Source organism: Amblyomma maculatum, chromosome 4, assembly GCF_055883805.1.
Source record: "Amblyomma maculatum isolate TAMU_Amacu chromosome 4, ASM5588380v1, whole genome shotgun sequence".
Taxonomy (NCBI): Eukaryota; Metazoa; Arthropoda; class Arachnida; order Ixodida; family Ixodidae; genus Amblyomma; species Amblyomma maculatum.
Genome location: NC_139347.1, coordinates 48,569,220 through 48,585,268, shown reverse-complemented (window position 1 = coordinate 48,585,268; position 16,049 = coordinate 48,569,220). Strand labels below are relative to the sequence as shown.

Below are 16,049 nucleotides of genomic sequence, written 5' to 3'. Positions count from 1 at the left end.
CTGTACAAAACAAGGTTGGTAGAACACTCGACAGGCAGCAAGACTGTACAATAGTAATTGATGCGAATTTTGCAAGTCAGATAATTTCAAATGTCTGGAATGGCCTGAGAAGCGAAGCTGCAAGAACCATTTCAGACAAGCAGGTTTTAAATGTGATGACATGATGTAGGAGGGCCCATATATGGATACTGTGGAGAGCTTCCTTGAATATGAAGCTTGGCAAGCATCCAAGAGACTGCTGAGGTACCAGAATTTTTTTAGGAATTCGTATCTACAGATAGTGGACCTTGAGTGCCACCGAAGAGAGAGCTTACAGACTGTGCAATTCTCGCGCCAGTAAAAGGCAGATGTGCCATACAAGATGACTACGAGGACATTTCAGAGGAAAACGTGTGAGCATCTGAGGGTGACGAGCACGTAAGAGCGCTTAAAAGGCATTGTGAGCAACAGTAAGGCTCGCAAAGCAAAGTGCTTTACCTCCAGTATTTGAGAAGGAATACACTCTGCACTTACAAAAAGACATACTACTAATATGAAGGACTTCTTTTTCAGCTTTCCTGACCAATTTCCTGCTAATGCGAGTGAATGCATTTGTATGCTGATCTGCAATAAACTGATCAACACAGTGTTTTAAGAATTTTTGGTTACAAGAGGCCTCGCTTAATCTTTTTCGGGTCCTTTGAGTGTCTCTTGTAACGAGGTTTTACTATATTCACACACCTAACTTATTGTTTAGCCATGCAATCAGTCACCTTTGATACTGTAATAGTACAAAAGTTGGGAGAGTGGCATGTTTTTTTTTATGGATATGAAATTTTCCCATTAAAACAGGTTGCCATTTTCTTACAGCCACAGCCACATACAATTCCCATCTGCTTCACTGCTACTTCTTTGCACGTTTCTGCTGTAAGGACTTGGCCCAGAAGCGCCCCACAAATTGCGGGGACTCCAGTTTGCACAGTGGAGACACCTGGCAACGAAGCTAGCTATCAGATGTGCACAATGTGATCTGTGTATGTGAAATTCATAAAGAATGTCATCCCCATTAAATAGTAGCTCTAACCCTATTTTATTACAACTCATTTTTAATTTCCCTTGAAGCTCGAAATAGTAAGCTTCTGCAATATACACACAAGTGGCACTTTAGCCACAAACCGCATTGCTGCAGTAAGCCTAAATGAGGTCTAATAGATTGAGCACTGAGCGTCAAACTTCTAGCAATCAAGTTGTGCTGGTTCTGTGGTGTTTGCAATGATACCACAAAGATGTCGGACATCAATATAAATACACTGAATTGAGAGGTCAGTATTCTTGGCTTACAAGGCACAGCTAGCAGGTGCTGACTATATTTTATGCTAAATCAAAGTCGAAAATTAATTAAATCAGGAAACCAGGAGGGGTTCGGATAAGCAGTGTAGTAATGTAATTTATGGTAATGCTTTGTTCACTTACATACCTCTCAAGACTGGGAAATACAAGTGACATGGGCCTGTTATTCCGTTAAGTATACTTATCAGCTGAATAGAGGACTATTATGTTAATTCATGCGTGGGTGTTATGCAGCTATCCCGACGCTGGAGTGACAGTTTCATCGCCACCATCAGCAGATAGAACACATAGAGCACATGAGTCCCACATTCCAGCCAGTTGTAATTGTAAGTTATGATCAATTTGCATATTTATATGACATTTGCAAGTGATCCTGTAGACCCCTTTCGTGTCACGTCTAATGACTGTAACAGCCCCATGACTAACAGTATTGTAAATAAAGATAACATGTCAATCTAATTCTTGGAAGTAAACTTCCACTTGAATTTCGTCTTCTAGCTACAGTCGAACGCCTCTACAACGAACGCCTCTGCGGCGAAGTAACCTGTATAGCGAAGGATTTTGTAGGTCCCAGCCGCGTTCTCACCTTTCGTATGTATTGTGAACGCCTGTACAACGAAGACCAGTACAGCGAATTTGCCTATACAAGGAAGAAATTTGGTATCAAACAACAAAAAAGGCGCGAAGGGCGGAGCTACCGAAACGTTTGACGAATGGCGCCAGAGTAGCCTGCCGGCAAAAAGCAAAACTAAAGGCACAACAGTCCTCGTGCTCTCTTTCGGATGTTGCGCTAAGTAGCAAGCTGTAGTAAACCGCAGTAAACTGTGGTTAGCTTAGACATGGAAGCCAATAGTGGCGACCTCCGTCAACAACAAGCGCAAACAGGGTGAAAAAGCTGGTGTCAGCAGTGGCGGATTTTGCCCCGTACCAATTGGGAGCCTATGAAATGACCTGATGTTCGGACTGTAATACTTGAATTAATGTTAAATTATGCTTTTATTGTTCTGAACATGCCTAACCTTCTCTACTGCACGTGATACCATCTGCGACTTTTACAATGAAGCAAAGTGTCAATAAAGGATTTTAAGGTCCCAAGCGCTTCGCTATAAAGGCGACTATACCTAACATAACTTAAGTTGCATTTTGATAGTGACAGGAAGTCCTTGTACAAACACAGTTCCACGTTAGTTTGCACCTTAATCGTTGTAATTTACATATTAACTGTAATAAACTGTTTCATGCTGACATAAACAATGAGAAAAACTTTAAGCAACTTTTGACCACACAGGATGTCTACACATTAGACTTCTGAAAAAAGGACAGCAATAAAAGACTGTCAGATTTTCAAAAATAAAAGCCAGAGTCCAATCCTACTAAGTCGAACCCGGTTATATCGAATTCATGAAATATCCCCTTGAAATCCCATGTAAAAGTATAGGAAAGCTGCGTCATATATCGAACTCAATTTCCCCGGTCATTCAATATATCGAACTCCGTACCATGCATTGGACGGTGTGCCTTCCCCAAAGACAATCGCATCACCCTCGGCTGTTTGCCGCTTGACGTTTTCAAGCCACACGTGGTGCGGAAGGAATGAGAGGGCACAGTTCGGCGACGCCTGGTCTAGGACAGTGCCACGCCCTTTCCTCAAAGGCGCCCGCACCTGTGGTGATCGCTGCGGCCCGTCAGCACATGACGTTTGCAAGCCATGTGCCTGAAGGAACGAGGGAACCAATGGAGACGCGGTGTTCGGGAGAGAGGAAAAACGCGATAGAGCAAAGCGCAAGGATGTGCCCACTCTTCTTCCGAGCTTTATCTCTCCCCTTCCTCTATCTTTCCCGGTATTCGTTAGCAGCAGCACGCACTACACATGCGCTGAAAAGCCAGCTCAGCCCGTGGAAGACGCTTTCTCCAGTGTGTGTTGCGAACGCTCTGCGTGCGGCGGCTGCCGTGCGATGCGCATCTCGTGTCATTGTGCTGCACGTGCGTAATCTACGGTGGCTGCGGACGCTAAGAAGCGGCAGTTTTTTTTTTGTTGTTTTTTTTTGCGGGAGTCGTTCGTCATTGCCGTCATGCTGAACGTGTGGCGTAGCATATGCTATGACGACTGCGGACGTTAAGAAGCTGAATCATTTTTTCTTTCTTTTGCGAGAGTTGTCGTTACTTGTAGTGCTGAACGTGTGGCGCAGCGTAAGCCATGGCGACTGTGGACGTTACAAGCGGCAAACTTTTTTTTTTTTTTGAGAGAGTCGTTTATTCTTGCATCTATGAATTAATGAAAGCATACGGTCAGCTGCGATCATGACACAGACTTTTAGCATTGTTCGCTTCAAACGGCATTTGCAGCTATCACGCTTCCAATAATTTTGTGCCGGTGGACCAGGCTTGTGCAATCAAGCCATCACGGGCACTCTGCCAAGTTCGCTGCCTGCCACCGCAGGATGTATCATAAGTACAGTCAAAAGATAAACATGCCCTGACGTTATCGCTGCGTAGCATCTTGGCGCGCTGCCAATAAATAAGCTGTGAATGCGACGGTCAGAACGGAAAGACGCGCTTCCGAATGCTTTTTTTTTTTTTTTCCACATTCTCGGAGGCAAAAGTGGAGGGTGGGTTCATTTTGCGAGTGGGTTGATTACGCGGTAAATACAGTATCGTTTTTCACGATCGCAAGTGGCATCTGAATTCGATCTCTGCATATCGAATTATCGATATATCGAACTATTTCGTGATCCCCTTCGAGTTCGATATATCCGGGTTCAACTCTAATAATAAGCATATGTGCACACAAATTTCTGGTCCACAATGACACTTGTTAAATAAACTAAGCAACTGACGCACGAAATGACGTCTCAGGAATGAACACCCAAATCTCATAATGAAAATCAAGCGATAAACAGACCTTTGTTGTGTCACCATAGCTATGCCCACATTCAGTACCATGTAGGGCACACCACCAGCATGTAGGCTTCGGGATACATTATGAATTAATACGGTATGACAGTTGTGTTCATAACATCCAGACTTAATTTCAACGATAAAAAAAGATGTTCAGTATCTCCAGTGCGAAGAGTGCGACAGTGGGATACAACTTGAGAACACGGCTAATACCAGTCAACGAAAGCTTTCTAGCTAATGTCATTGCTCAATTCTCAAGACATCATAGATAACTCCTTGGACCTGCTAGTGTGACAGCGCAGGACATCAGAGGTCACAGGCTTGACCTGATTAACCATGGAGTCGTAAAAACCATTGGCTGGAAGGACCTTTCTTGAGGGGCATCTGGTGCTTCATTATTGAGCTACATCAGACTGTAACATAGGCAACGACACTTATGTGGGCTGGTGCATCTGCTATACATTAAAAAAAAAAAAAAAAATGAAGGAAGGAAGAGAGAGTGCGAAAAGAAGAAGTAAGGAGAGCTGCACATCTAGTGCCTTTTCATGTCAGCTTCACCATCAATATTGTATCGAATTAGATGCTACAATGATCTCGCAGGTGTTGCCTTGTTTAAGTTCAGCGTAAATGGGTTCAATTATAGTTAGTTAATGGTCACGACTTGTTAGATAATACTCATCCTAGGAAAATGAATAAGCATAAAGTTGCTGGTGCACCAAGCGTGTTTCGTTTCTCAGTTCCACTCAATCAATTGGCCAACCTGTACGAGAAGTAATCAAACGTCGTAGTATGAATTCTTCAAACATTTGAGTAGAGAACAACTCACCTGACACAGACTCCACGTCGATGTCAATGGAGCCTTCAGGAGTGGTGGATGCCTGTGAATTTGAGATAGAGTTTAGGCTCACAAAGCCATCAGTCTTGAGGCGTGACAGCTGCCTAAGGGTCCGGCCACCATTCATGTGGGCAGCCTGAAAAAGACCGCAAAGCCCCTCTTTGTGTGGCCTCTGACCAGTTTGAAAGCAAACTTTGGCCAAACTCACTGCTGAGTGAGAAGAGCAAATGCCCAACACTCCTTCCTTGATGTGGTCTTACTAGTGCTAGCTTCTGGCATGAAAAGCATGACTGATTTCTCAATGCGTAGCATTATTTGGCTCATGCGTGGCTTGTACAAAATGTGTGTACAGAATGTGTCCGCAGTGGCTGTGTAGGTTGTCGAGTATCTGTGGTGTGGCGAGAAATATTGTTCAGGGTGTTATACGCCATCAGTAAAAAAAAAAAAAGGGCAAAAAATAAACAAAAATAATAAAAAGGCCAAAAGACGAAGGAGGGTTAAGAAAATATCATGGGGGGTGTTCTGACACCTGAATACAGTTGCCGACCAATATTTCGGACACCCAATTTTCCGGACCTTGCCATGGCACCGCCACGCACTCCATAGAGTCAATGTATAACACCAACCAAAATTTCGAACGTTTGAAATCCTTCTCGTTCAATTTTCCGGACTTTTTCTTTCGACTCGCAACTCAAGAGCTACCGAAAATGCAAACAGTGCCGGTTCCATTTTGGTTTTCTATTATCTCGAACCAACGTGTCATATCATCATAGCCTTGGTAGCAGGCTATGATGATATGAATTGCTGCACCGTCCCGCCAGTGCCAGCTCTGCCGTGCTGCCGTCCTGCACAGTTGTCAGTCGCCACGGTCACCATTCACATGTTGTGTGTTGTGCCGTTTACATCGCTGCATCAACTAGCGGACACTAACGCCGGGCGTTATCCGGAAACTCAAGCACCTCTATCGGTCACGCGTGCTTAGTTGCATGGTGTTATGCATGTACAGCGGCAAAACCTACAGTGTCGACTTGTTGTCTGCACTCAGCATACTTTCCGATGCATGGAAGTCGGTGACCGAGGAGACACTGCGGAATTGCTTCCGCCACGCTGGTTTCGTGATCAGAGATGAAGTGCCGTCGTCATCCGATGATAGCACCAGTGAATCCCATCAGCTGTCTTCATTTGCTGACCTCATCGAGCACTTGCGCGCTGCAGGAGCCATTCCCATGGAAGTGACGTAGGAGCAGTTTGCTAACGCTGACAGCGAGCTATGTGTGCTGAACTCACCGACAACGAAATTGTTCGCCAGGTGCTTGAAAGTGATGACTCGGGCTCCGACAGTGAGGAGCCAGAGGCTGTGCTGCCAACTAGCAGTGAACTAACCCGAGCTCTGATGGTGCTTTCGGCTGTGTACAGCAAGAGGCTACAGCACAGCCAAAAGTAATGCTTTTCACTTGAATTACCGTACAAAAATGTTTGAATCAGCTTTAAAATGCTACACAGTGATTTCAAATGCCTTTTATGTGCACTGATGTTTCTTAAATGCAGTATTCTTTCATACCTGATCGTAATTGTCACCATTTGCGAATGACATTATATTTCACTATGTAGCACCGAAAGAAACCGAATGACATTCGATTCGAATGACATTAAATCTGCTAGTGTGACAGAGGTATTACTTGTACGGCAACGTAGCGTCCCACGGAGGCATATTGACCCCTTTTTCAAGCCGCTCGCTAAATAAAGTGACTTTTTTTTTTGCGTGAATTCGTTTTTTCGGACTGCCTGATTTTCTGGACGCTATCTTGGCCCTTGAGGGTCCGAAAAATCGGCCGGCGACTGTACTACCACAGGCTATGCCCCTGTGGAGCATAATCGCGCCACAAATGTGTTTTCGGATAACTTGTGTAAAGCATAATTGCGCACTGAAATAATTGCAGGTATAAATTAATCACTGTTAATTGGTTAATCATGATTAAATGGAACTTTATGCTACATCTATACACTAATAGCTTATGCCAAGTATAATTGTATTGAACTGATTACAGGTTTTTGCTTCAGGACCATTAATTATTTAACTGTGATTAAACGTTAAACTTCATGCTAAAACATCTAGTCATGTAACTACATTGGATTAGTAGCAGGTCATAATTGCCACTATTTACCCATGATTAAAAAATTAAAACTTAATGCTATAGCATCAGTCCTGTGTTGTTAGATAGCTTATACTGAGCACAATTGTACTACACTAATTGTAGGTCATAGTTAATAACTGTTAATTAGTTGACTGCAATGAACAATTGAACTTCAGGTTACATTGTCAACTCGTATATCATTGAAAAGATCTCCGTGAGTAGAATCCAAAATCAAATGCTAAACCATGTAAAAGCCACGTTAAACTAATGTACCACTCGTCTAACTCTGTTCAAAGAAACGTGCAGCAGAAATGAGGCAGTAGAGCATTTAATGCTAGTGCATGCACAGCAAGTAAGATTTAGGGACCCCAGTGAAGGTTTTTTTAATCTCCTTCCCAAGCCTGTCTGCGAGGGCTTTGCACACCTCATGCCATTCCCCCCTTTGCAGGCCCAGCTTTCAAGTTTGGCCGAGCTCTGATAGTCTGCCTGGTGCCACATTCGTGCCTCTTCCCTTGGGCTCAAGAAATAGTGTTTCACCCATGGTGCTGCTTTTAACACAGCTGGCCTCCCAAATGAGGGTGTCCCAATTCTCTGCTCCACCGCCTCCGTCATCCTTCTGCACTGTTGGCCAATGACACATGTGACATCTATCTGTATGATGCCTCTTGTCCTTGAACTCTCCTCCTTTTTGCCCGTCATGGTCACTGCCTGACAGTGGACGTATCAAGGTGTAGGAATCGATAAACCCCCAGGAAGATGGGGGGGCTTACTCAATCAGTTAGCATTGTTAAAAAAGCCATCAGAAATTTGAAACCAACAAGGTTCAGCGTGCAAAAGCCAACGAACACCGTAAAAATGAACCAGGAAATGGCACAACCTAAATGATGGCCAACAATGACTAACTACTCCACTGCTCTCACTATTCAAAGCCGGCTTCAAGTAGATACAGAGAATGCCACAGATAGGTGCACTAACCTGCGAACTGCCTGTAAATTTAACGTGGGATGATCGAGAAGCTTGAGATGTATCTGCAGAATCTCTGCAGCAGCTGTCACACGGAGATGACGAGCGAGATGATGATGGCGATGATGAACATGAAGATGATGATGAGGAGTCCCACGAAGTTGGTGATGAAGACCCCGATGGCACTGTGGGAGCCTGGGTCTGCACAGTGGGCATTGGCGGAGGACGGCTTGCTTGGGGGGCCTTCGAGGTGCTGCACCAAGTTGCCAGACAGAGCAATGTCATCTCCACTTATCTCTTGCTACAGTATCACCCATCTCAAAACCACATCTAGCTTGTTTCCACAAAAACCTAAGCAAGAATGTGGTCTAGTTGCGGCCAGCCAAATTTAGACATGCAACTAGATAGTTTTTTCCACCTCCACATTACATATGAATATATGAATACCATGTCTACCATTTCAACTTGCGCATTTGGAAAGCCAGACCATGCTCTCCTTATAATGCATGGTGGTATGTAAAATCTCGGTGATATGAATCTGGTTGATACAAGTTTCGGGACGATACGAATTCGCGAAATTCTCCCGCCAGAGTGCATTGTGTACAATGTGCAAAATTTCAGATGGTCCGAACACTCTCCTGCGCCACAACAGATAATACGAACGCACGAACTGCGAGCGCAACCTTGAGCACTACACACCACTCGTACATCATTGATTCCGCAATCGCCAGCCGCGTTGTATGTACGCATCACGAACACTTTGCTGTGACGCGTGGTCCGCACCGACGATGTTCGATCCGCCTGCCTCTACGTACTTCTCACGGCGCGTACAGCATGACTGGAGATGGCGACATGCGGGCTGCATGGCGCCGCAAACTGCTCGCGGATCGTGATCGCGGAGCCAGCGATGTTTGGTCCATGGGCACCTGCCGTATACGCCGCCTCCAGCTACGGCAGTTGCGACGACTGCGGTTTGTCGGCCATGCACCGTTGAAAGCTTTTTGCGGCGTGAGCCCGATAGAAAACCACACCTCACCGACACTGCGATTTTCTGTCGGGCTCACGCCGCAAAAAGATTGGCAGTAGAGCTAGATTGCAGAGTAAGTTGGGACCGGCACAAATGTGCATAAGCAAAAATCAAACGTGTTTTCTAACATCGAATAACAGCCACTATGTCGTAGTAAGTACAGCAGAAACCCACAATAGTAAATTTGGATGTAGTAAAAACACAAGTAAAGTGAAACTGACGTCCCAGTTAATCTTCCATAGACAACTTTCTATTCTTCTCCCTTCTTAGTAAAAAGACCTTTTGATAAAAATCAGTTATAGTAAAGTGCGTGTGGCCAAGAGACGTAGTTCCCATGAAGTGACATCGTTGCATGGGTGCTACCTATAACCGCGATTCACGAGGAAAGCTTTTCTTTCTGAAAGAAAAAAGAAAAGCTTTTTAAATGGCTTTACCACCGGGCTTACCAGCACTGAGGAGAAGTCAACTTTACATAGGCCTTGGAGCCGCGAAGGAAAGCATGGGCACGCACAAAAAATGAATGAATAAAGCTGGCTACGAACATGGAAAGAAGGCAGCAGTAAAAGAGTAAAAATGCAGCGAGAAGGAGCGAAAGGAAGAAATTGCCGAACATTCGCAGCACCGTGCAGCGGAAAGCGCGAGGCAGCAGCGACAAAAAGAAGAGGATCGGCATGTGCGGTCTTGCCATGCTTGACTGTCGCATGCATTTCTAATCTATTGCCTCTTAAATGACAAAAACAGCGGAAGATGATGTCATGTTTACATAAGGATTTGGTTTTCACATGAAATCAAACTCAGCTGCATTATTTGTAGCCACATCGCACTCATGCTAAAGAGGTATACTTCCACAAGATGTAAACAAAAATCTTAATACTAAAAAAAAAAAAAAGAAATTACATGAGATGATAAGAGAGGGATAAAAGTTACTTTAGAGCTTTTTTTTTTTTTTTTTCATGAAGCAACAAGACCTGTTTAGTTAGCAGCCATTTATCACCAGTCAGCACCTTCAAGGACATACCATGACTGACGACTGATACAGTAAAAACCCTGATATAGTAAAAAACTTTTTGCCGGTATGAGTGACTTTACTTTAAATGGGTTTTACGGTACAATAAACAAATGGCAAATGTACTGTGTGATCTACTGAACACAGGAAATTTTCTTGGAAGTTTTCCCAACATTCATAACAAAGATTCTGGAAGTAATGTCGGATGAAGTATAAAAGTGACAAAGTACAGTCAATCCCTGGTATACTGAACCAAGATAGGTCCTATCGTTGTCCATACAAAATAGTCATAACATCAATAAAAGGCAGCCGAAGAAGTTTTATAATTCTACGAGCTTAAACAGGACAAATGTATGAACTCGTAGGCGAAGCTAGCTAGCATTTGAAGTGGCGATGCAGTCGCCAAATAAAAGTGGCATAGGCGTCCAGACTTCTCCAGAGTGCATGACACCAGGCTAGGGCTGCAACGATGACATCATGCATTGTGGCACTACACTTCAAGTAAAGAAACGGTTGCTTGAAGGCAGAAATCCAGTGAATATCCAGGGCGATGCGATCGTCTTTGGGGAAGGCACACTTTTCAGTGTGTGGTGCGGAGTTCGGCATATCGAACAATCGGTGAAATTGAGTTCGATATATGACGCAGCTTTTCTATACTTCTACATGGGATTTTCAAGGGAATATTCCTAAAGTTCGATATAACCAAAATTCGATATATCCGGGTTCACCGTATATATGTAATGTATTTGTACAGTAAAAACTAGTTGCAGTGTAGCGGGTGTCCCTTGCGTATCGTGTTCTTTGTATCCGTGTTTTTACCACTAACAAAATGGTTTGGTTGGTTTGTGGGGTTTAACGTCCCAAAGCAACTCAGGCTATGAGCAACGCCCGGAAGCAGCTCGCAAGGCAGCCAATCACAGAAGACTTTAGGCTACTCAATTTCCGTCCTGGCTTTTTTTTTTTTTCCAAGCAAAGTTTGTTTTTCTAGTCCGGTTTGAGTGAAAAACCTGCAGACGCTCACTTCGTCTGATCCATGCATATATGGGCGCATCGAGACGATTCAGTAAAAGCTTGGTAGGGTAGTAAAGGAAAAATAAAAAGGCTAGTGTGGCTAGATATTGTTAATTTTCGAAAGGAGGAGAAAGCCACTGCTTGCAATGCAAGTATGCATCGCTGTGTAGCAGCACACCGCTGCGCTGCGACCATTTTTTTTTTTAAACGCGATGCGTAGAAAATTTATCTAGTGTTATTGTATTTCAAGCTGTGTAGTGTCAGAAACGGGATATAGCGTAACTGTACTCCCTGTGACCGAATGACGACGGGATGGTAAAGCAACGCTGACAATGTGCCTCTGTCGCAGAGTCCCGTCGCTCCGTGCAGTGTGCACCAGCGGTAACGGTAGCGTTGGTTGCGGCGGCGCACGACGGATTGCCAGGGGTTGTTGCTAGAAATTTTCGGCATTTTGTTTAACTCGAAACTCTGCTTATCTCGAAATTTTTCCCGGATTTTACAACTTCGAGTTAACAAGGGTTTACTATAATTGGAGGTTAAATTGAAATTCTAAATCTCCCGAATAATTCACGAGAGTTGGCAGGCATGTCTCAAAAAACCCAGCTGTTTTACTCAATGACTCAGCGGTAGCTTGCTGGCCCATCCAAACTTATCTCACCAAGCCTGCAGCATTATGCAACAGCTGTCGACGGAACGCGCAACACAATCTGTGCCCCCTGTACTGACCTGGCTGTGGCCAGAAGGCGGCCCCGCTGCCAAGAGGATGTGGATGGTGCAGGGTCATAAAGGTCCCCATTTGGTGAAAAATACAGCGCTGAGTCCTGAAAGCGGGCCGGGAGCCGTATCTCCCGACGGGTACGGGTACTCTGTGTGGCCTCCGTTGGGGAGGCCAAGGTCCCAGCAGCAGCGAGCCGCGCTTTAGTCTTCCGTGGCGTCTGCGGAGCTTCTATGGGGCTGCTCCCCTTTAAGCTTGACTCTGTGGTGGAGGCAGCCACCTTCTGTGCTCCCTTTGGTGCTCCAGCTGTCTGCTGAGAACCAAGAAATAATGAACCGGTTATTCCCAGCGACATAAGCAGCAACAAGCAAGTACAGTGATGAAATTTTATTGCGAAAGCAATACTGCTCGCAGTTTGAGCCTTCAGGTGACCACCATTGACCTTTGACCTTTAGACGACCCCCGTGGACGACCCCAGGCTTGCTGGAGCTGCCAACTTGGGTCTCTCGTTTCACGTGGGACGGTTATGTCAGAATCAGCCTGCCCGACCCTCGCATTCATGTTACTCCTAGAGCCCAATAAGGCACGTTCAAACGGCTTGGTTAAAGAGGGGCTTTATACGTGGGCTGGCAGGAGCTGCCAACTTGGGTCTCTCGTTTCACATGGGACGCTTATGTTAGAATCAGCCTGTCAGGACCTTGGCATTTCCTTAATCCTCTAGGCCTCTAAGGCACATTCATACGGCTTGGTTAAAGCCGGGGCTTTATGTGTGGGCTGCGTAAGAAGAAGAAGAGTTAGAAGAATGCTCGGTCACCCGCAGCTATTGCTCTCGCTCAATATTTGGTTCAGCAGCGTTGAACTCTTCTAATTTTTCAGCCCAACTTGCAGAAAACTTCTAATTCTTTGTCCGAGAATAAAATGTCGCGTACACGCACCAGAGTTGGATATATTTCAAGAACAAAGCCGCAAATGCCCCGCAAAGGAGGAGGTCGTCCAGTGAATAGTGTCAACCGGTCATTATTAGGTTGTGGTTGATCCATTATTCCGTGGCTATTTCCTTTGCACCGGCCAGCCTGCTGCAATGTATACTACCAGGTGGCAGTTCAATGACAACATCATAAGGACCAGATAGTGCCACTGGCTAGAAGGCCTACTTTGAGGACCATTTGCTAAGCCTGCCCACACTAAATACCCCATAAAGAGACCATTAAAGGGGAATAATAAGTCAGGCTGGAATGATAAGACTACTGTCACATGAAAACAAATATGTTGTTCTTATCGAAAAATCTCTGAATTCAGAAAATTTTGCAAAAGTGAAGTGCCTGTCGTGCCACCAGTTGCGTGCTTGTTTGTGGCACGTACATTCGTTCGCAGCATGAGCATGACGAAAGCATGGCTGGCCGAGATACTCCAATGGGAGGGTTGTAGTGGTTACGGCTTAGCATGATCTACTTCTGCGGGGCATCAGCATTGACTGCCTTGAGCGAGTTGCATGCTTGCCGCGTCGGCCAGCGCGCGCACACTGGCGACGGCCGCGCCCACCACATTGGATCACGCTAGCGCGTGCGCGGTGGGCAGAAGCAGCTTACAGTAGAATTGCACAATGCTATAACGACTATAGCATATAAACGGAACATCGAGGCAGGGTGGGGGCGAGTTTGTGACCTGTAGAGCTGATTTTTAGCAGAAGTAATTTTTTTTTTAAATTCACGGATTTTCTTGGACTGCTCAATTATGTGAACCATTTCACCCTCAGAGTCCGAAAAAGGTAAGCGACTGTAAATAAGTGCTCAAGGAATTAATTTATAAGGAATAAAATGAACCTGCACAAAAAAAAAAATGTTTCCTGCATTACTCTGACTACACTAGTAATTTTTAAGACCCATGTTCCCATTTAAAGGAATAGTCTACTGACTTGTTCAATATTTTTTCCTGCTTCTTTAGAAAGCTCCATACCCAAATTAATGAATACCTGGTTGTGGAGTTAAGAAACATGGTGGAACCATTTAAAACTTAATTTTTCTATATGACAGTCTTGTTATCTTAGCGGTAGTCTGCATCTACAAACACCGACGACGTGGACACGACGTACAGTTAGGGCAGTAACTTTTTGCAGCTCTATGAACACGACTGCCATACCGCCGAAGTAGTGCACATAACATCTCATTAACTACAATACACAGATTTTGTTAAGACTATAACTTAGAATACTAAGATAGCTTGAAACTGAATGAAATGAATAAATAAACTAAATAAACCTGGTGAAACCAACTGCAGGTACCCACAACCATTACTGCTTATAGCAGCGTTGCTGATGGCAGCGCCAGCACCGCTACAAATATGGCGGCATCTTTGGTTATGCGGTTTTCTGCTTTGAACACATTTTAAAAGCGGATCAAGGAACATTAAAGAATAAAGGTAACTGTAAGTAGGCTGCCTTAAATTAATGTGAACACAAATACCAGTCTGTATGACACTGTGGCATAATCACGAAATGTAGTATATTCATTCAGATGCTCCAAACAGATGAAATATCAGTAGCAACGAAATGACATCACGTGATGCCACCACCTGCTAAAACTTGACTTTCCTGATCAATTTAAAATATGAATTCCTGATTAAACTGAGTTGTTCCCTCGATACTGCCACCAAGTGTAAGATCAACCAGATTATGCCAATAATTTTATACTCCTCTCCGGCAGTAGACTGTCCCATTAGAGAGCACTTACACGTTTACGTGACACCCTGCACTGCTGAAATGGTAGAAGCACGAGAAAACGGGCACCCACCGACTGTACTGCCTCTTCGAGGTGGGCAGTGGATGCTGCCCTTTGCTTCAAAGAAGAGGCCGCCGGCTTCCCAGAAGTGGCCGCCGGCTTTCCAGAAGTGGCTGCCGGCTTCCCAGAAGAGCTCGCTGGCTTCACAAGAGAGCTCGCTGGCTTCCCAGGAGAGCTCGCTGGCTTCCCAGGAAAGCCCGCTGGCTTCCCAGGAGAGTTCGCTGACTTCTGAGGAGAAGCCTTTGACTTGCCAGGAGATGCCATTGGCTTCCCATCTGTACCACCATCATCGCCAGTGCCAAGAGCAAGGGCAGCTGCCAGAGCATCCTCCTGGTCCAGCTGAGGGCAGACAAAGCCAGGCTGAACAGATTGTGCAGCTTGGATTGGCAGATTGCTCTGGGTGCTCACTATTAGGGCTTGCAGCAGTCGCCTCTGCTCATTAGTAAGAACAGTCTCGGTCACCAGTGGGTAATCCTTTGCATCTGCACTAACACCGTAGTCTAGCACCTTCTTCTCAGAGGTCGAAGGTGCAGCCGATTTCTTTGAGGCCGCCACACCACTGGGCTTGGAAGCTTGCCCCACAGTGTCCTTCTTCGGGGTGGAGCTGGTGGAAGCGCCTCTGCTTTCTGGCGGCTCTGAAGCCCCCTGGCTGCCACGCAGTTTTCGGCTTGTCATTGCCAGAAAAGGTGCTTCCTCCTCAGGCTCTGACCTCAGACGCTTAGCTGCAGGCTGCAGTGGCAAAGGTGCACAAACATGTTAACAAGTTTGATTATGTGAATATCCAACCCCTAAATATGAACAAGAGTGTGCACAGAATAAGTTGGAATGTGCAGTACAGTGCAGTCCGCTTATAACGATACCAGATATAACAATATATCGCTTATAATGATCACATTCTTGGGATTTATCAGTTGTCCCATTGCCCCAATGTAGAAATAAACCAGATATAGCGATTGATTATCAGTGCCATATCGGATATAATGCTGGCTTTATCGCCGTCCGGTGCATCTTTACCACGAAAATTTGTGTGAATGTTTGATAAAAATAAAAACTAAGAAAAGAATGACATGAAAACTCGACACAAGCGAAGAAACGGACCGGTGTTGAGGAATCCGCGAGGGCCATTGTGTGTGGTTAGGAAATGAGTGCTATCATCATCACAATCGCTTCCTGTCGTCGCGAAAAGAGTGCGGAAGTAACGTCAAAAGAGTGGGGCCGTAACCGACTGTGCGTCCATGGAAGATGGCGCCGACCACGCTGACGGTGCATCAGCTCTAGAGATGAAACAGCAGATTCATCGAAATTTCTTGCAGATTTTCAAGGCTGAAAGCCTAGAGAAAAATTAAGGGCATT

The 16,049-nt window shown here is 45.1% G+C and overlaps 1 protein-coding gene across 11 annotated transcripts in view; it reads right to left on the bottom strand.

Annotated features, from left to right (window-relative positions):
• The window catches only part of LOC146190948 (uncharacterized), a 98,941-nt gene that overhangs the window by 27,455 nt on the left and 55,437 nt on the right, over positions 1-16,049 (bottom strand). For 8 of the 11 annotated variants that reach the window (XM_084601339.1, XM_084601338.1, XM_084601342.1 and 5 more), the window contains 4 exons: positions 14,709-15,425; positions 11,931-12,232; positions 8,173-8,413; positions 5,054-5,198 (listed from right to left, as the gene is read on the bottom strand). In XM_084601339.1, coding sequence (XP_084457465.1) covers positions 5,054-5,198; positions 8,173-8,413; positions 11,931-12,232; positions 14,709-15,425 — 1,405 coding nt within the window. The remainder of the gene's footprint in view (positions 1-5,053; positions 5,199-8,172; positions 8,414-11,930; positions 12,233-14,708; positions 15,426-16,049) is intronic. The other 3 variants (XM_084601343.1, XM_084601348.1, XM_084601340.1) reach the window with 2 other exon arrangements.